This window comes from Vulpes lagopus, chromosome 12, assembly GCF_018345385.1.
Source record: "Vulpes lagopus strain Blue_001 chromosome 12, ASM1834538v1, whole genome shotgun sequence".
In the NCBI taxonomy this organism is placed as follows: Eukaryota; Metazoa; Chordata; class Mammalia; order Carnivora; family Canidae; genus Vulpes; species Vulpes lagopus.
In genome coordinates, this window is record NC_054835.1 from 78,178,997 (window position 1) to 78,200,032 (window position 21,036).

At 32.1% G+C, this 21,036-nt stretch overlaps 1 protein-coding gene across 7 annotated transcripts in view; it reads right to left on the reverse strand.

Annotated features, from left to right (window-relative positions):
- Positions 1-1,896: 1,896 nt before the first annotated feature.
- The window catches only part of EPHA5 (EPH receptor A5), a 345,616-nt gene continuing 326,476 nt past the window's right edge, over positions 1,897-21,036 (reverse strand). For 5 of the 7 annotated variants that reach the window (XM_041726499.1, XM_041726497.1, XM_041726495.1 and 2 more), the window contains 3 exons: positions 18,046-18,239; positions 13,970-14,125; positions 1,897-7,299 (listed from right to left, as the gene is read on the reverse strand). In XM_041726499.1, the coding sequence (XP_041582433.1) occupies positions 7,194-7,299; positions 13,970-14,125; positions 18,046-18,239 (456 nt within the window). In that variant the 3' untranslated portion in view covers positions 1,897-7,193. Of the gene's footprint in view, positions 7,300-12,608; positions 14,126-18,045; positions 18,240-21,036 lie in introns of those variants that run through there. The other 2 variants (XM_041726494.1, XM_041726498.1) reach the window with 2 other exon arrangements.

The following is a 21,036-nucleotide window of genomic DNA, read 5'->3' on the forward strand; positions in this document are numbered from 1 at the left end:
GAGTCACTGAAGTTATGTGCAAAACAAAATTGGCATTAAGTGGATAATTGTTGAAACTGGCTTATATGCACAAGGGAATTAATGGAAATTTTATCAAATTTTATGTATATTTGAAAGTTTCGATGGCATTTATAGAGAAGAAAGATTTCAGTAAAGAAGATATGTAAAGATAAATAACATTTACTAAGCAATTATGTGGTCAGCACTATTTTCACTTGCTGTTTATGTATTCTTCGAGTCTTATAATAGCCAAATGATTTCCTCATTGAATAGATGAGGTACTTGAAAAAAGGGAGGTTAAATAAATGGCTTGCCTGAGTTCAAACAACTAGCAAATGACAGAGCAGGCCTTGACATGCTGGCTCCAGATAACCACTTGCTATAGGCTCCCTCACATACATACAGAGGGTAGGCGAAGGGAACCATGGAGAATGGTGGGTGGAAACATTCAAGACCAGGTGCAATTGATGGAACAGATGTCAAAGTAGATAGGAGAGTAACATCTAGAACTCGGAGGCAGAGAATTAACTTCAAAAGAGAGAAGAGATTTAATGAAGTAGGTCATCTGCAGAAATTCACTTAGCCTTGCATACCCTTGATTTCTACCTTTGTTCAAAAGAAAAACAGAGGTGTCTGGGGTGGCTCAGCAGTTGAGCATCTACCTTTGGCCCAGGGCATGATCTTGGGGTCCTGGGATTGAGTCCCGCATCGGGCTTCCTGCAGGAAGCCGGCTTCTCCCTCTGCCTATTTCTCTGTCTCTCTTGCTGTGTCTCTCATGGATAAATAAATAAAATCTTAAAAAAAGAAAAAGAAAAACAGAATAAACCTCTCACTTAAAGGACTGTTTTGATGATTGAATACAAATTTTTGCTTTCTAAAAACTTAGGATCACTAAAAAACTTCAAATTGAAACTAATAACCTCAACATGTTAATATTTTTCATTATCTAGAGGGATGATTAAAGAACTAAACATTCTTGCTGTGAAAAAAATTATCTATAGTTCAACATTTCTTCCAGTTTTATTCCAATTTGTTATTTTTTAGTTTGCAAATTCAAGTAAAATTACATTTAATATTTTATGAAAAACCCTATTTGACTTAAATGGCTACTCTGAATTTTAATAAATATCAATATTTTTCACTTTTGGTAACAATTTGGTCATGAATCACTTGTAGACTTCAAAGTTCTACAAGTAAAGTAGATATTATAGCTGGAAGAAATAATAAATATATATTATAATTTTCTGTACTTGTAGTTGAGAAAACTACGCCCATTAGAAAGATTCACTGAATTAAATTGTGCTCCTACTCAGTGGAGGAATTAAAAATAAGGAAAGCTTTTTGACTCCCAAGGTCTGGCTTACTCTAAAAACCAAGTAAGTTAGAAATGCAATCCGTTAAATCCTGGACCCCCAAGGTTTACACTTCAGTTTCTGGAAATGTTCAGATAATTTCTTTCTTGATAAGTTTCACTTCTTGCACCAATGAAAGCAGGAGACTGGCCTAAATGATTCCATTATCTAGACAGCATTATCAATATTTTGGAATCAGAATATTATAGTAGAATGTCTGTGAGTTTGGTTTCAAATAAATGTGGTTTTCATCCTGCCTTTGAAGAACAGTCAGGACTTGGGCAATTTCTGAATGACTTTGGGTCATGGTTTCTTCATCAGTAAAGTGCAAACAATAAAACCATTTTAAAGGTGTGTGTGGAAAATTCTAAGACAGCATAGTGCCTTCTTATTAAACATTTACTTCCCACCACCACACCATCGCTCCTACCTGATCAAGAGTGTCCATAGGATTGGGAGAAAAATCCATTTTATCATAAGATCTTTACATTTGCAGCAAAGCAGAGTCAAGAATAGTCTATTTGGTAACCAAGTACTCAGTCTTTACATGAGGCTATTTCCTAAGATATTAAATGATATATATATACATTTTTACTAAATTATTACTAATTTTACTAAAATATTAAATTACAAATATAATTTTATATATATGATATATATATATATATCTTATAATCCTGATTCTATGCATAGGCAAAGGAGTTAAAGATTATTTCCATAGGTATGGTGATGTCACTTTTCATGAATGTAAATGCATTTACAAATATGATTATTAATTTCCTTGAATACAGCAGAATGGGGTATGCTTTTTACAAAAGAAGACTGATATTATATAATATATACAGAAAAAGAGGGAGTATTTGTACTTATTGACACCCTTTCTTGGAAGAATGCAACTCCCCACCCTATGCCATAAATAGATGCTGGGAAGTGAGAAGATGACCACCTCATGCCAGATGCAGAAAGTCTCTTTTTGCAGATGGTACACACAGTTTTCTGTTTTTGCAAGTAATGTTGTATTACACTGTCACAAATCAACTTCTAATTAGGTTTCCAACAATTATGCTCATGTCCTACAGTCTTATGTCAAACTCTAGTTGCAAATACTCAAATGCAGAGATTCATGAACGTGTCTTTGAAGAAAATGAATGCTGATTGCATTTTAAATATTTAGCATAGGAAATTCAAACATTTATATTAGAACTAACCAAAAATCATTATACAAACGCTGTAAGTTTAGAATCTTTTAGGGGAGGGTCAAGCATGACAATCGGATTTAACTGTATTCAAAGGGTTTTTTTATTTTCTGAAAAAATATAAAATTTCATATCTTACACTACAAAAACATGTACACAAACCAAATGCACATAGAGCTTCAAATGGGGAAAAATACAGAAATGCTAATCTTTTCTTGAATTAATGCTTAGGCAGGGATTTGAGATATCCTGATGCCTAGCCTAGAATAAGATACTCTGTACAGCTGCTTCTGACCTGTCTGAAACTAAGAGAATTTAATAAACATATTAACAAATGACTAAGTTTTATTCTCAGACTATTATAAATGAAATTTACACACTGTAAAAATATTAACTGTAAAACTATAGCAATCTAAGGATTCACAAATATGTTGACCACTAAAATCTCTACTGTTAATATGGCCCAGACTGAATACACATGACATATTTTGCCACCTTCAATTTTTTTCATTTACATTTAGAAGAAGCAAATGACATTTGATTCTCATTATTATAAATAGACTTCCCCTCTCTCTTTCTCTCTCTCTCTTTTTAAAGAATTGTGTCTTCTCCCAAGCAATAATTTTGTGGTCATTCTGAACAAGAACATTCAATCATTTATGTGTAAAAAGATGTTTTTTATAAACCAACATGAAAAGAAAGCTCTTATCTATTTCTCCTTTGATACATTACTATATAATTAACAGCATAATAGAGAAAAATATTCAATGTAACCAGCTGTGCCAAAGAGTTGAAAAAATGATGACTTATTCTAGTTATCAATTTCAAATGGAACTAGCATTTTGATGGTTTATTCATCATCATCATCATCATATTGTACCTACTTTTTATTTATTTTGAGGTTAAACATCTGGTGGGACATAAGCAAAGACAGTTTACTACCATACTTAGCTTTTTTTCCTATTTTTTGAAAGACAAAAATGGGAAAAAGACCTTATCCTACTATGCAACATCATACATCTAGTAAATTTCTAACATCTGAAGCAAATTTGCTATCCCACGCACCATTACAAACAAAAATCTTTTCTACAGGTAAATATTTCTACTTGTGCTTCTGCAAGCCCACTTTAAATGGGAGAAAGAACGGTGTTTGAGAAAAAGAAACTTTGACTTTCACATAGAGATTAAATAGCAGACATGCAAACACATAAGTGTTCAACAGATATTAAATTTTCATTTTAAACTTATGAGGTGAAACTATCTCTTCACCATTGCACACTGGTTAAAACTCTTTACAAACTAAGTGAAGGATGTTCTGTATTGTATGGCAACTCTGAAATAATAATGCTGGCCACATTTAAGTTTATATAGAGTATCGGAATATAATTTTTACAGTAATTATACAACTTTAGAACACTGACTTGGTGCTTAAAAGAGAAGAAATAAAAGACCATGCATATTTTTTTTTACATGGGAAAATCAAAATCTTTACATTTTTACATACAATCCAGATATTTCAATGGCCAAGAAGAACATATGAGCAAATGGAAAGATTAGGAAACAAACTATGATTGATAAAAATAGTAATTGAGTGAATTCAACAGGTTACCAGTAAGTTGAAAAAGACTCCCTGCTTGTACTTATTTTTCCAAGTTCAACATTGAGAATGACTCATGCTTTAAGGGTATTGCTACTTGATAGTTATACAATAACATTATGTATTATTTGACAAATCTATCTTATGTGCTAAAATTATTGAGCCTGTGTTTTATTTTTAGTTGTCTGGTGGGTGGCAGAATGAACCAAAAGGATAGGAAATCACACAATCAAGATTTGTCAAACCTCGCCCTAGGTTACTGCCTCGCTGCATTTCACAAGAGCTGCCTCTTCCTCTTGTTCCACTTCTCACATTTATAGATGAGATTGGCACTTCCCAATTGGTGACATATCCAGTGGTGAATAAATATTTTAGAAAGGAATTCTTTCCTTTTTTTAATGTGGAAGAGAGCATTTCTTATTTGAAAGTCTATTTCTTTTAAAATCAGATTGACATTCCTTAGAAATTCTCAACCAAAGTGAGATATAGATGAAATCTATGTGTCTAACTTTCATCTCCATCTATGCTCCAAAAGGAATACCAAGATTGCAAAGGAATCTGATCCATATTAATTTACAATGTTCTTTTGTGAAAAAGAAGAAATCTACATTGTAACTTTAAATTCTAATCACTTAGATATATCTGTGCTGACCTCTCAATCAATTTTGAACATATAAATGTAGAAGACAATTCAGAAAATATCTTTGTTATATGTGAATTATTATGTCTAGTCCTAACATTTATGATAGTTTGTATTTTAAGTCAATATGTCTATTCCTACTTGGAAGTTTCTCAGTTGTTACTCTATCACTTAAATTAATTTTTTGTTTGTTTTTTTGTTTTTACAAAATTCAATAAAGTGCAACAGTCTCGAATTATTTTGTACAAAAAGAATCATGTCAGTTCTTTTCTTGAAATGCACAAAAGGTGTATTTCATAATGGTGATGCCTACTACTTGTGATTTTATCAAGACAGTGCCAAATCGACCTTCCTCTACTTTCTCTGCAAATTTCACTAATCTATTAAAGTATACTTGATGTGTATTTTGTTAAGACCCATGGTACAGTATAGACCTAATAAGTAATTATAGCCATAATGGGGCTGGACTAAATATACCATCTGAGAACTGCTTAGAATTTTTTTTTTTTTTTTGCTTTTTGATTTGTTTTGTTTTGCCAGTTCTTTAGCAAAGAGTTACCTTACTGCTTAAGTAAAAGGTGGGCAAGGTAGAAAGAAGTTATTCCTTAAAGATTTATTCTTGTATATTCTAACATCCAACTAAAACAAGTGCTTGGAAGAGAGAATACCATTAATATCATGCAGGTATATTTTCTACAGATTTCATTAAACCAGACTATTCCAATATACTATTGCCCTGATAATCATAAGTAGGCTATATTTTGTTCAAAGACTGTGCTCCTTGAGTAATCATATGTCATTCCAAAATGCGATACTATAAAAAAAAAATCGATATTTCACCGAGGAGCTCAGTTTTGTTCAAATTCTAACAAACTATATAACATAACACAAATGTTAGTCTTCACCAAGAGTGGTACGTGTACATAGAACATATCAACTAAATAATACTTTGGACTGGTTTATCAATTCAATTTGATGAAACTGAATACAAGATGAAATTACCAAATGGATAAGCAGTCATTGACAAAGAAAACTTGTTAACTTTTGAAACAAAGACAATTCTGAAGGAAATACATATATATGATGAATTTAATCATTCCATTGCTGCCTTAGTATCAAATTTCTAGAGCTGAACCACAGGGAAATGGTTACAAAGGATTAACACTTAGGGGTAATGCTTAGTGGTATGTGCCTGGATTTAACAACATTAACAGAGCCTGCACAGTTAAATCCTTCTACATCCTGCTGAAAATGTGCCCTTTGGTGTCAACTTTGCTTGACAAGATATTTTCTGGGACTCAGAAAGGTGAAATTTCTTACAGGGGTGCAAGATTAATGGCTAGAAGAACTGCATTGTCACAGATATCACAAAGTGTTTTTAAAAAGCCAAAGGGGATTTAATCTTATAGACATTTCCTGTTAGTGAATAAAGAGATTTAGTAGCTTTTGGACATATAAGAGGAAGAAAGACACAAGCTTGTGTTAAATTTTCCTTTTAGTGCTTCCCTACTTCTCCTATTCATATGACACTCTGGAACACTTGTTCTCATATGTTGCTAAAATTAAAACATTATTAAAAATGCAAGCAGAATGGTAACGCACACATATGCAAGCACCACACACAAAACTGCAACTTAAATTGATTCCTGGGTATACAGCAAATTATACAGTATATACACACGTATTACCTAGTAGTTTCTAGAAGAGCAACTAAAAGTAAATTTTATAACACAGAAAAATAAATATACACCCTGTATTGTACTTGTCCTTGATCAAGCAACATATTTATACACTAGAGTCTATAACTTAACGCTGTGTAACAGCATTTTAAAATTACAAAAGAAGGTATCTATTAAGAAATTATCTAATCATATTGCTCTTCAATACACTTCTGTAGACAATTCAGATTTGAAGTAAACTTCAGTAAATTCAGCTTTTGTTAGCCCACAGATGGCTATAAACTTTTCCTTTCAAGTAGATTCTTGGAAGTTTTGAAAGGGGCTGCCTTAATTCAGTCTGTAAAGGTGCTCTATATAGTTACATTTTTCATTTACAAAATTGTGTAGAAGGAGTGGAAAGGATTTGCTTGTTGCAACATAAAATAATGTTTAACCTCATGTTTTTATTCCACGTAGGTGATATTTGCTTCATGAAAAATGAAGACACTGCAGAAGATAAGGAGATTTTAGCAAAACACTGATTACAAATTCTGTGGCTGAAACAAATGCTCTCCTACGGTTTAGAAATCATGGAGTTTTCCCTCCCCACCCCCTTTTATTTATTTATTTATTTATTTATTTATTTATTTATTTATTTATTTATTTATTTTTGTTAAAATAAATCTCGGGGCTTGTTTACAAAGTGCAGAATCAGAATCATTCACTTGACGAAGTGACATTAAAATGAAGTTACAGTGGCACCATCCCGTTTACCAGCTGAACCTTCATTTCTTGAAGGCTGTTCATGATCTTCTTCTGGTGACCAACAAGAGTCACTCCAAGCCGTCTCAAATCCCTGCATGAAGAAAGCACACATTGGATGTATGTAGTGATTCAATTGGTAGCACACCTCAATATTTCACGCTGGCAAAGACACAAACATTTTGCAGACACTAATTAGAGTACAGTCCCAATTTAGAGACACGGGGTCCAATTTTCAAAGGTAGGCTCCCAAATTGTACCTTGAAAATCTATTTACAGTCAAACATTTAATTTATGATGATAAGGAGTGCTATGATGTATATTTGCCCCCTTTTGGGGCTTCATTATTTTGGTGGCACAGAGTGGTGGAAAACAAATTTGCACGTGCTTACTAATAACATTTTTAAATTAAAGGTACAATTTCATTGAACAATTTTGAAAATGTGGACCTACAATAAGCACAACCATTTTTTTTTGTTTTTTTCTAAAAGAAGCATAAAATATACTTTTAAAATGTTACAGTTAAGCAGCTGAAGACCAAACTCTTCAAATGACTCGGTTGGTACAATCCTTTTAATACAACAGATACCTTTAAAGGATAGTGATCACTACATTGCTCTTATAACACTTCTAAATATTATATTTTTCACTTGGAAACCAAAGCGCCAGAGCTTTCTTTCTTTACCAGATAATACCTAGGCTCTACCAGCATTTAGAGCATTCTGAAGATTACACACTATCAGAAAGTCTTTTCAATCAAAATACATTTCTATTGTTTCTTTTAAACAAGCTTATTATTCAAAATAAAATTACAAATGTTTAGGTTTCTAAAGTAACAGCATATTATAGATCTCAAGGTCAATGCCCATGGTTCTTGATTGTTATTTTATAGGATATTCGGAAATTTTATTCCCCTAGAGTATGTATTTGGCAAATATAATTATTCAGGTATGTTTGGTAAGTGATAACATTAATTATAGGAAAAAAATAACAAATCAAGATTTTATTTTTTATTTTTTTTATTTATTTTTATTTTTTTATTTTTTTAGCAAATCAAGATTTTGAAGCGACAAAACTGTTTGCCCTGTTAGATTTCTTTAGATAATTACTTTATTGAATACATTATACTTAAATGATATTTTTGCATTCGAAGTATATTGGATAGCTTTGGAAACAAGTAAATCTCTTAAAACTCAGAGAATAGAAATTTTAACAATGGGTATTTAGGCTCCTATATATATTAGAATTGGAAATAATTGCCTATTTAAATAATATCTTAGGTTTCTTTTTCCTTTTATGTTTTCTTGATTTTTTAGGCGACTTTTAGCAAATGGCAAATAGCTAAAAAAAAGAAGCAATTGATACTTAGGGTGGAAACATAGTTCTTTCTTAGAATGTGAATATTGCACAATTCATATAACTAATCCAATTATTAGGAATGAGCTTTTGAAAATAATAATTACAAGTTATTCTGAAAGACCTGAGAAAGAAATTATAGGTTTCCCACTAAAACTGCATGGATTTTAAATATACAATAGCAAAATCTTACTTTGATATATGCATATATATGGGTGTGTGTGTGGATGTGTGTGTGGTGTGTAGGTATGTGCTCCACATTTCAACACTTGATTGTCTCATTGATATCAAACCACTGGTTTGATTTATTTTCTTTTCCACTGGTTTAATTTCTTGTTATAGTATATGTAAATATAACTTCATTCTCTCAAAATATCTTGACCACAAGAAAGACTCTTGGTTCAGTGCTTTTGGAAATTTAAATTTTTATGACATCTATATCATGTTAAAGAACAGCGATTTGGAGGGATTATATTTGATTAATAAATGCAGTTATAGAGCTTTTGTTTATAGGCAAATAAAACCTTTCTTTCTTTAAAACATTTCATATATCTAGATTTTAAGTTCAGTTTGTTTAAATTTTTCCAGTGAGTTAAATATAAGATTTTTTTCAAGGTCAATTTATGATCTGATTATCCCCTAAAATACACATGGAAGGTCAGACCATGGAAATGCTCCCTCCACTTATCTCCTCCCAATCCCTCTTTCCATGGAAGGAATGGAGTTATAAAAATACAGCATTGCATTTTATATATTACCATAAATTATGTGTGTCTTTAATGGAATGCTGATGTTTTTAAAATCTGACTTGTCATTTCAAAAGCTGTCAAATTAATGTGCAGAGATTTAGAAAATAGCATGATTATAATGCATGCAACCTACATATACCTTTATGAAATGTGATTTTCAGTGAAAAGATTGGAGAGAAGTAAGATCATTTATGCCAGTTAAAATTGTTCTCAGTAGCAAAGAAGTTTCTTTAAAAAATCCTGTTTAATATTTTTCTAATTATATGAGAAATTATGATTAAAATAGTGTTAGAAAAACGTTTCTAGTGAAGGTTAAATAACTTTATCCTAATATTGATAAATGCATTGAAGTATCTTAAGTATTGTCTCATACTTCAATGATTTCTAAAAATTGCCATTTTACTCTTTAAAGTATACATTAAATGGTCAAGTTAGCCATAATAAAGTGAGATAAATTTGATAAAAATTAAAGTATCTTACATTTAATGATAAAGTTACTGCTCTACTCATAAAAATTCTTGGAAATGATACAAGATATGCTATTTTACTCATTTGATTTTTCTATATAGGAAATTTTGTAGCTAAGTAAAATCTTAAATGTATCCCCTTTATAAATATTATACTAAATGTATCATGACCATGTGTAATCTTAGGTAATACCCAAAGCCAATTCTAATGATGATGAACTATATTTCAGCAGAGGCTTATGAATTTAAACATGATAAGAAGAGTATTGCTACATAAAATAACTTGGCTTTTGTCAACAAAGCATGATTAGTTTTAGAAAAGCTGCAAATATAATGGATTCCCATTGATATAATTACATTTCAGCATATTTTCAAATGTTACTCTATAATTAATATTAAATCATGGAAAACACTGATATTATGATACTAAAGTGGCAGAATGAAAAATAGAGAACAACAAGAGGTGTCTAGTTGATGTTGGAGCAACTCTTGATTATTCAGGATTTCATTCACCCATTTGTGGATGAGTAATTCCCTCATTTCTTCTCCCTTCTGCTTTACACACCTTTTAGCCATATCAGTGGTATTTACCCCACCAACACTGCTGGATAGGAGAAGGGAGAAGAGAAATGAATAAATATTCATTAAATTTCAGTGGCTATTCTTTTTGCCTTATTTTGACCTTGCAGGTGTAGTTCTGACATTTTTTTGGATCCTTTAGAGAATCCTGATAATATTTATATATCTACCGTACAAGATAAATATATTTACATTTGGCAAAGATTAACCATGACTGGTCATGATTTTCGTGAGTGACACATAGTGAGACTGTGAACTAGACTAGAGACTTCAGCTTAATTATGATCTAGAAATGATGAACCAGACTAGAAACTTTAGCTTAATTATGTAGAATGTAGAGGAGTAAGTACTCCTGTGTGTATTTCATGTATATAGTAAATTATGCATAATATCTTTATTGATAAGTTAAGAAATCTACTTGAATTAGTGTGATTAATTTTGGCACTAGATTTGTAAAACTTCCATTTCTGTAGTGTAAGACCCGTTTTTAATAAATGATACTAACGTAAATCTCTTCAGCTTACACACAATTGACATAATACTTAAATTCATGGGATTTTGATCATCTTCTGAATAATCAAAAGTTGATAGTACTGGTCTGATAATAAGTTTTAAAAGCAGCTGTTATACTGTCCTTAATACAGATCTTTAGATTCATTTTGCAACTCACCGTGAGCTTACAATTCCTCCTGTCAACCACAATTCACTGCATTTACACACCATAGTACAGATTACACCATTACTGCCACAACAATGGTTCTGTGTATTGTGCACAGAATAGAAAGATTTAGGCACAGAGAATGACAGACAGGACATCTAAGGTTGAAAACCACATTGCTGAACACATTTTAATTTTAGGACTGTTAAGGTTTTCATTTCTTTTCCACATTAAGCCATATATACATGTGCTGGGGGGGGAAAAAAGGAAAAATAAAAGGAGAAAAAAAGGCAAAAAAAAACAAAGATAAAATAAATAACAAACAAAATTAAATTTTTATCAAACTTTGCTATTCTGAAATAATGGTAATATTTCTATTCCTTTTTCTAAACCCACGATGAAAATAAATTTGATGGCATAAATTCTAACATAATATTCTAACTTAAGTATATGGCAGTTTGACCTTTTTCCTTATACTAATTGATCTTAACTTTTTCCCCCATCTAACCATTTATCACAGGTATACTTCCAGTTCTTAGTTTCTATTATGCCTTGGCAATAACGCTAATGATAATATTTTATTGTTTTATTATACCATTATGCAGCCTTCGTAAAATTAGTATTTACACACTGGATAAAGACCATGTATAAAAAATCATTATCTAAATATTTAAGAACTTGTCTTTGCCTTTGCTGATATCCCGGCTCTTTTGCCATGTATCTTTAATAATTTTTTTGGTGAAAGGCAAGCAAGATGCACAGATAACCTTTTGCTCTTATTCCTGACCAAACAAGTAACTGATTACTCACTGTTCCATGAGTTATTTAAATGATATTTTCATAAATATGTTGTTGTGAAATAGGAAAAAATATGTTTAAAAACACAATAAATAAGAGGACATATATTCAAAGGTGCTGGAAATCAACTTCACTAGATTTGAGGTTTGTTGGCTCAGTTCCTATTAAGGAATGGGTAATTATCTGCCCAGGAATCTGAAGCAACTGACAGATGGAGACCAGCGTCTCTGGACAGGAAGATGTTAGTGAGTCTCCTAATTTTGCTTTACTCTTCCAGTTAAGGTAAATAAATCAAAAGATAAATATCTTAAAGGAGGTAATATGGCAAGAGGCAAGAAGATATCAAAATAATAGACAGAAAAAGCTGAACCAAGTAGAGAGAAATTGATCAAACAAAGACTATTAGAGAATAGAAATGGGGCAGAGAACCATAATTAGAAGATAGGAGAAGGTTAATAAGTCTTGAAAGAAAAGATACAGAATGAAGAATGTTTGGGGACAGAGGAGTTGACAAGTAAATCAAGAGAAAATAATTAAAAACAATAAAAAAGTGAAACACTGAAATATAATGTTAAAATATTCAACATTTTGGGGCCCCAAAAAGATAAAGTAAAAGAGAGGTAGTTAATGCAAAAAACATTATTTGTTATTAAAACTATTCTGTGAAAGGAGAAGCAAAAAGATAGTGGATGTAAATATTTATATATACATTTATGTATATGTGCTATTTTAATAAAAAAAGAGACATCATTTAATGCAAATAATTTTATTATATATTTACAAGTAATCTGACATTGGGTAGAAGAAATACCTACAGTATCATTTTAATATAAAATGACAAATGACTTTAATAAATTAAAATGACCATTTTTACTGAAAAATTAAATAGCAATCATGTAAAAATAGTTTTAAATCATCAGCAAAATTTTCTGTTTACTATTTTAAATATAGGACAAATGAGTTCTTTGAGCATCCAAAGAAATAATGGGCAAAGCATATGTGTCATGAAATAGATACAATTTGGTGGTGAGTATGAGGATGAGATTCAGCAAATTAAGAGAGCATGCTGAGTAGTGATTTTAGGTCCAACAGTTATAGATATGAGGAAGAGAAATGCTGAGAATGTGACATTATTTGGTGACAAATGATGGTACCCTGTTACCTTTTGTGTGGATGAGCAGTGAATTCAATGAAGCAAAGAATGCCAGACTAGAAACGGTGAGAGACAACTGCTCAGCATTCAAATTGTGTGAAGTAATGGAATAAGGACTGTGATTCAATGTGTTAGAATGTTCTATTATATTCTAATCCTTACAATATTTTAACCTTTGAATTTGCAGGTAAGTTAAAGTAAATTGTCATTATATTCACAGGTTAAAACATTATTCACGTTAATGTAATCTAGATGGAATCACCATAACAACAGTTAATTTTTACAAATAACAAATATTGGGCTAAAATAATTACACATACAGAGTATATAATAAAATACAAACAACTTACAACCTTAAAGAAGTTAATATTTAACTCTAGTAATTTTTTTATTTAATAAGATTCGATAAATGTTATACGTGCAAACAGAAGAGGGCACAATTGGTTCCACTGAGATCGTACCAAACAAGAAATCAGAGGCAGAATCTAATATATCCTTGGATTGCAAGGATATAAGGTGCACCACTTAGAGATTAAATGAGATTCCTGCCTGGGAAGCTTTGTTGAAGCTGTTGCTACCCGGTTATTCGTCACAGCCAACATTTGAGAATATGTTTTGTGGTTATGTAGGACTAGCCACACCAATTGTGCTTACAGTTTGTTTTGTAGTTACATTCATATAACATAGGTACCAGTATAAAAACTTTGTCAAGAAAACATCTTTTCCACAACACAAAATGCCAGTATTTTGCCAAGGAGCTGTTATTCCAATTATTCCAATATTATTAATGCTATTTGTTTGAAGCAAAGAGGCAAAGATACTGGCCACAAGTAGCATTAACCATGCAGTTGTTAACAATACAGGCTAAAAAAGAAGAGGCTTCTTGGAAAGCTGTCACACATGGACAAAGGTTAACTCATTTCCCTTGACCTCATCCAGATTGGATTCCGAACAATTTTTCTCGCCCCAGCAATTAGGTAAAAATTATCAGAAAAATTACTCACTCCAAGGTCACCTGAGCCACAGCGTCCATTGAACTGTATCCATTTTCCATGAAAATCTCTGTATACCGGCCCATTTTGATTGCTTCTAGCCATTCACCTACTGATCTGTAGGCCCCAGATCCCAGTGGGCCATGTTCTGCCAATAAATTAGATACCCTAAAATATAGAAAATAGTAATATTAAGAATAACACTTCAATTCTTTTATAACAAATCATAATGTTAGCACACCATCAATGGATCTGGGTTTATTTTTTTTAGGGGAAATATATGCTAATGTTAACAGGGAAGAAAATAATTCAAAATATAGAACACAAAACTAGACTATTCAGATTTTTTTTTTATCCAAAATCAGTGAAAACTTGTAATGGCTTAATAAGTAAATGTTCTGTGATACATATAAAACATTAGCTGAAACTTCCATGTGGTGATTTAGATGTATTTACTTCTTATTATTGTTTTTCATTTGCTAAAATAATAGGTAAAATGCTACCAAAATTAGATATGAGGAATAATTTGTGTAAAGCCAGTTGCTCCTAGATTTTGCTAGAGAAATTCAAGCTCATTTAAGCTAATTTCCCAGGAAGTCCAGAAGTTATTTATCATTATTTTATGCTCTTACATAAGGTGCTTGTTAATTCACCCCAGGAGTGATAGAACTTGAAAAACAAAATGTAATCCCAAATACATAAGAAAACAGAATAGGATCAATGCAACCACGAGATGCTCTTAACTGTACTAAGCTCATAGTTTTTGGCCAATAATAATAATAATAATAATATGATGATGATGATAACTATTTCTGGAAATGTATCCTAAGGAAAAAATAATTCTCTCTCTTCCTTGGCTACTACTACATTGAATATTCCTTGACTTCCCTTTATTTTTTTTATTTTTATTTTTTAAAGATTTTATTTATGCATGAGACACAGAGAGGAGAGAGGGAGAGAGAGAGGCAGAGACACAGGTAGAGGGAGACGCAGGCTCTATGCAGGAAGCCCGATGTGGGACCTGATCTCAGAACTCTGGGATCACGCCCTGAGCCAAAGGTAGACACTCAACTGCTGAGCCACGCAGGGGGCCCACCTTGACTTCTCTTTAATCTTCTTTGCCTGTTACTACTCCTTTTCCTGACTTTAAAATTTGGAGGGACCTAGGACTTGGCTTCTGAATCTTCTTTGCTCATGCTAGAATTTCATTCCAGGCAATTTTACTCACTTCTATGTTTCATGTAGCATCTATTTTTCTCCAATTTTTATCTCCAGCCTAGGTTTCTCATGCATTCGTACAGCTACTACACACCTCCATATTTCTCATAGGAATATTGTCCCAACATGTCTGAAGCCACCTTGTCATCTTTTTCACATCCAACTCCACCTGAAGTCCTCCCCCCTCTACTATATAATGCAATAGTTCACTCCTTCCATGTCCTCAAACCCCTCACAATCTATCATTGTGTGTACTATCCATTCTACCTCCAATATATTGCACATCTGACCACTCCTCTCTATCTCATTTGTTGCCACTTCATGTCTTACCTGCACAACTACTGTAGCCTCTGAGTTATCCTCCTAAATTCTATTCCTACTCTCTATGGCAAAACCAAAGTTGTTTTTTTTTTTTTTACTGTTTTTATTTTGTTCAGTATCTTTCTTCTCTAATAGTGTGTTGCTCAATGCTGTATACTCAGCACCCAGCCCATAGCATGACGCAATGTGTACACATAAATATCTGGATAAATAAATGGATATCTTGTGATTTGTAACCTTTGAGTCATAGGGGTCAAAGGTTTGATGAAGATAGAAATACAAGAAGAGTAGGATCTTGAAGTTGAGATTATGGAATAGTTGAAATTTTTAGTAATAGATTGTAGAACATGACTATGAGAGAGAATTCAAAGTAGGCTAGTGCTCAGAATCATTGAAGGAGGACATTTCAATATACTGAGAGGTATTCAAATATCATCTCCGAGGTTACTTAAATCACCAAGTTTTTTGACATGGGTGTGAACGATGTAAAAAAGAATGATCAGGGGATCCCTGGGTGGCTCAGCGTTTAGCACCTGCCTTGGTCCAGGGCGCGATCCTGGAGTCCCAGGATCGAGTCCCACGTCAGGCTCCCAGCATGGAGCCTGCTTCTCCCTCCTCCTGTGTCTCTGCCTCTCTTTCTCTCTCTCTATGTCTACCATAAATAAATGAATAAATAAATAAATAAATAAATAAATGAATAAATAAATAAATAAATAATTAAAAAAAAGAATGATCAGGAATTAATATCTTCTAGAATTAAGATTTGTAAATGACTAAACAAACAATAGCTAGTGAGTGGAACAGTCTTAAGCCAAATCTGTTTAAATGAAACCTAGTAAACTCATTCTATATATTGCATACAAAAAATATGAAAAATTTTTGGAGATTCTTAAACTGCTCTTAATCTACAATGATACAATATAGACTAACACAATTTAGAACATCAAAACGTCTCTTTACAATTTTCCTTTCTTTATGTCCATTTGTGATAGCATAATTCAAGCAAGTAGATGAAAGAAATGCTTAATATTTTACATGACAGTAAATAATTTAAAAGCAGATATTTCAGGAACAACATAAGGAATATTCACTAAGAAGATAAATTCTCCAGTTGCTACTAGAAAAAGTTAATGATGCTTGAACAGAAGTTGAAGATTCATTCCTCATTTGTACTTAAAAATGACTTTTTGCCTCGTAAACAAATGTTATGTTGGAATCATAGAACTTATGTAACTTTACCAACAAATTATTTCTCATTTAGTTCATGCTAATAGGCAACCAATTTGGTTATACTTTTTGTAAAAATAAAAAACTGCCTCAAGTAAGTGAAAATAACAATTGGTCATTTTTTTAAAGTATAGAATCAAACCCTATTATTTTTTGAAAGGACAATCTGTAATTTATCAGGTTAAAGAGAAAAGCATGTTTTACATACATGCAGGATTATTTAAATATACTCATGTGCATTCAGAAAATTTTTTAAAATGCTCATTTGTTTACACAATTTTTCCTATAAATTACTCATTTATCAGATTTAGGTCTTGTTCCAACTGCACAGTAAATGATTAGCCACATATCTGTGTACAACCAAATAAGAGCAAAGAATCTCTGAAGGAATTGTCATTGTTCATAAAATATGACAGACACTAAAATCTGTTACACAGTAATTAGAGTAATTATTATTAGATATCTCTGGTTTACAACATATCAGTGCTTATTTAGCTTTTCCCTATGATCTTAGAATCTCATTTTGCCTCATCTACAGTTATGTGTCATCTAAAACACATGAAAATAAACAATTTGGGCTTTTTAAAAATATTTTTTTCAGGAAACTTCTATTTGTTGATTGATTGATTGATTTTAAGAGATTTTTAGAAAGTATCAACTTTATGCCAGACTCTGAAGATGGCCAAGATAGAAACATAGTCCCAAGACTATGACACGCCAACATGCGCTGTGCTCCCCACGACAAATACAGATTCAGGGTTTGCACAGCTTCTTTGGCAAGCTGCTTGGGCTGAGTTCAGCCCCAAAGAGGAGGTCTGCCAAGAGTGACAAGTGCTCACTGCTGTGGAGGCCTTATTTATTTATTTATTTTAGAGAGTGAGCATGAGTGGGAGGGGCATAGGGACAGGGAGAGAGAATCTCTAGCCAACTCCCTGATCAACTGGGAGCCTGAAGTGGGGCTGGATCTCACAACCCAGAGATCACCACGTTGCACCCATAGGGAGTCTGTGGCTTTACTGACTCTGCCACCCAGGCACCCCTCATTTGAGTCTTTTTAATGTTACCTAAACTTGGCTACAGTTAACACTTTTTTGAAACTGGCATTTACACTGTCAGATAAGGTGTTGATGCTTATAACTATTTAAATTATTTAAGAATAATACATTGTAAGAGACTAGCATTATGCAAAAGTTGTATTTACATAAATTAGTATCATATAGATCCATAGATTTGGGGGTATAAATAATGATTTGATTGATTTAATATTTATGGCATCAATCTCAATTAACTCCACCAGGAAAACCTCAAGCCAGGCTTCATACCTGCTCGATGCATTAACCAGTGTCTTCAAACTACTTGGGTTACGTATCAGTTTATCCAACATGTTGACGATCTCATCAAACTTGGGCCTGCTATTTCGGTCCTTCTGCCAGCAATCCAGCATTAATTGGTAGAGAGCAGCAGGGCAGTCCATGGGGCTTGGCAGACGGTAGCCTTCCTCTACTGCTTTAATCACCTGTGTAAAGCAAAGCAGAACCTTACTCAACACCACAAATTTAGTACAGAGTAGCTTGAGAAATTTCCTACTTTTCATCCTTTCTTAGTCTTATTCTTGCGGTAATAACCAGCATCACTATCTTTAAAATCTCTGATTACTTCCATTTGCTGCAAAACAACACAAAAAAGTAAATATGTTATCACACTGTAAAACGATAGGTTTTCTTCATATATTATAAAGAAAATAAATGGTAATCATTTTTACTTAAAATCTTGATGAAGGGTGATTTGTAAAATTAATTGACATAAAAATAATGTTCATGTTTTATTTATCCTTGCATTCTGGAATCAAATAGGGATTACATTTGTTAGTGATTTCTCTGAAAAGTTAATGTCTTTTTAATGAAAAATTATGGGCAGATCCACATTTTTTAAAGCAATAGAATGGCAATTTTACTTCAAAAGAGACTTTTGGATGGTAAATGATGGATAAGTCAAAGGCTAAATTAGCATAACTATCTCATGTATCATTTAATAATGTCAAAGTCTGCCTGTTTATTATCATCTACCTATTTTTGTCAGGAATTTGGAATGACTGTCTAAGTTGCACAGGCATTACAAATATCATTGATTTTATATAAAACCACACATATGAGTATTGGTCTAATTGCGAAATTGTTTTATCAAAAACATTCATAATGTTGCTGCTGCCATCAAAATATCTAACTATAGAAGAAATTTGTTTATGCTTCTGAACATAATACAGGTTCCATTCTAGAAAATTCAAACATTTAAATGATACCAAAACCAATAACGATAAACACATTTCTCAAATTCCTATTGTGAATATTTCCTCAAATATTAAAGCTACTTAGATTTTTCAACAAAGAGTTTAGATTTGATTTGACAAATGGAAAAATATATAATTATTAGAATAGGAAATTCACAAAAACAATTTTGAAAGATTGGAAAAAAACAGTCTCTCAATGATAAAGGACATGGCAACTGAACAAAAGCAATGATACATGGAAAGGAGTTGAAATGGCAGATTTAAGAGACATTTATGACATAGGGGAAGAGGAGAGAACATATCTGAGATAAGGCAAGTTCAGACTTATCACACTGGATGGTTGTTGCTCTTTAGATGAACACATTTATTGGAGTGGGAAAGGTTGACAAGTATAATTTGGGGTGTGTTTTGTTTGGGGTGAGTAGGGACACCCAGATGGCAATTTGCAGGAATCTGGCTAGGGTGCAGGACATATTTGAGATGATAATGTAAATGTGAGAGTCATCAGCATTTGGTTACCCCTTTGAAGTTAGATGTGGTATATATCTCCCTGGGAAGGGCATAAAATAATTGTTGCTGAGAAGTACAAATAGTTAAGTTCAGGCAGAGAATTCAAAAGTACTCCCAGACTCCAAAAATAATCAGATAAATTACTGAATGACTCTGAGCGAAATTTCTGAGAGTTACCTACTACCCTAATGAACCTAAATCAAAAACAATATAAAAAATTAAAGGTAAACCATAGTAGAAACGATTACAAAAACTGTAACATATGATTAGCCTAACCTAATGTGTTAAAAGTTCATAAATATTGAGAAATAAAATAACAGACTTGTGAGAAATAGATACTAACCAAAAATTTTAAATAAATTTTAAGAAAAAATTCATTCTCACGGGTGATCAAATAAAAATAAACAATAATAAAAAGGACCATTTGAACTTACATATTGATGGAAGTTCATTTATTCATTAATTTGCTTATTATAAGGTTTATTACTAATGTCAGTACTGGGCTATTGTCTTTAATAACATATATACCAAAATAAAATGTCCTAGTATAGTTTAAGTCATGAAATATTTCACTATGCAGCAAAAACAATGATTTTTTACTTACTTAAAATCTGATTTTTCAGGAATTTTTTCCCAAAGCTGCTACCAGTAAGCTCTATTCTTCCTTTAGCACCTGTTTTTTGTAAATACTATCTTTTTTTCCAATGAGCACTAGACTAGTGTTCACATATAACTATGAAATGAATAAATTAAACCAAGTCATTAGATTTAAGGTAATTTTATAAGTTGTTTGATTTGAGACATTATTTCCAGAATGTATTACTTAATGAGTTTTATTTTCACGTAAACTTATATATACATAGAAATATAATACCATGTCTCTAAGTTAACTTAAGTACTTGGCCTGGGAATTAGGTCGTTGAATTTAATTCTAAATTCATCTTTAGACTCTACCTTCAAAGTATATTTAAACTATAACTTTACATTTTATATTTGGACACATTGAATTTTTTTTTTCATTTTTAACTACCATTTCCTTCATAGTTTGGGGGAGAAATGACTAGCATTCATACCGGTAGCTTGTGAAATGCTTGAAATTTATCAAAGTGCAATTTAAGCTATTCATTTTATCATACAGTTTATAATGTATAACCAATGAACTATAATCTCAATTGGGTTTCTTATTACTGCTACGTTTATGTGGATGGATGACATAAACAAAAGAAAGAAAGAGAAAAAAAGAAAAAGACAACCAGAAGTTTTACAATTTGGCACCAGTTCATACGTGTTACATCTGAAGTATTATTATGAGCTATGCATTTTCTTGGCATTCACCTGTAAATCAACAGTCTGAACACAATTTTAAGAATGTTGCTTCTCCTAATATATAAAACTTCAATACTGAGTCCCAACATGGCACTATTCACTTGTTGGTAAGTTGACTCTACTGGGCCCATTCTGTCATGTGAAGGTCAGTGGTTTCATCCTTTCAGATACATATACCCATCCTGGGTAC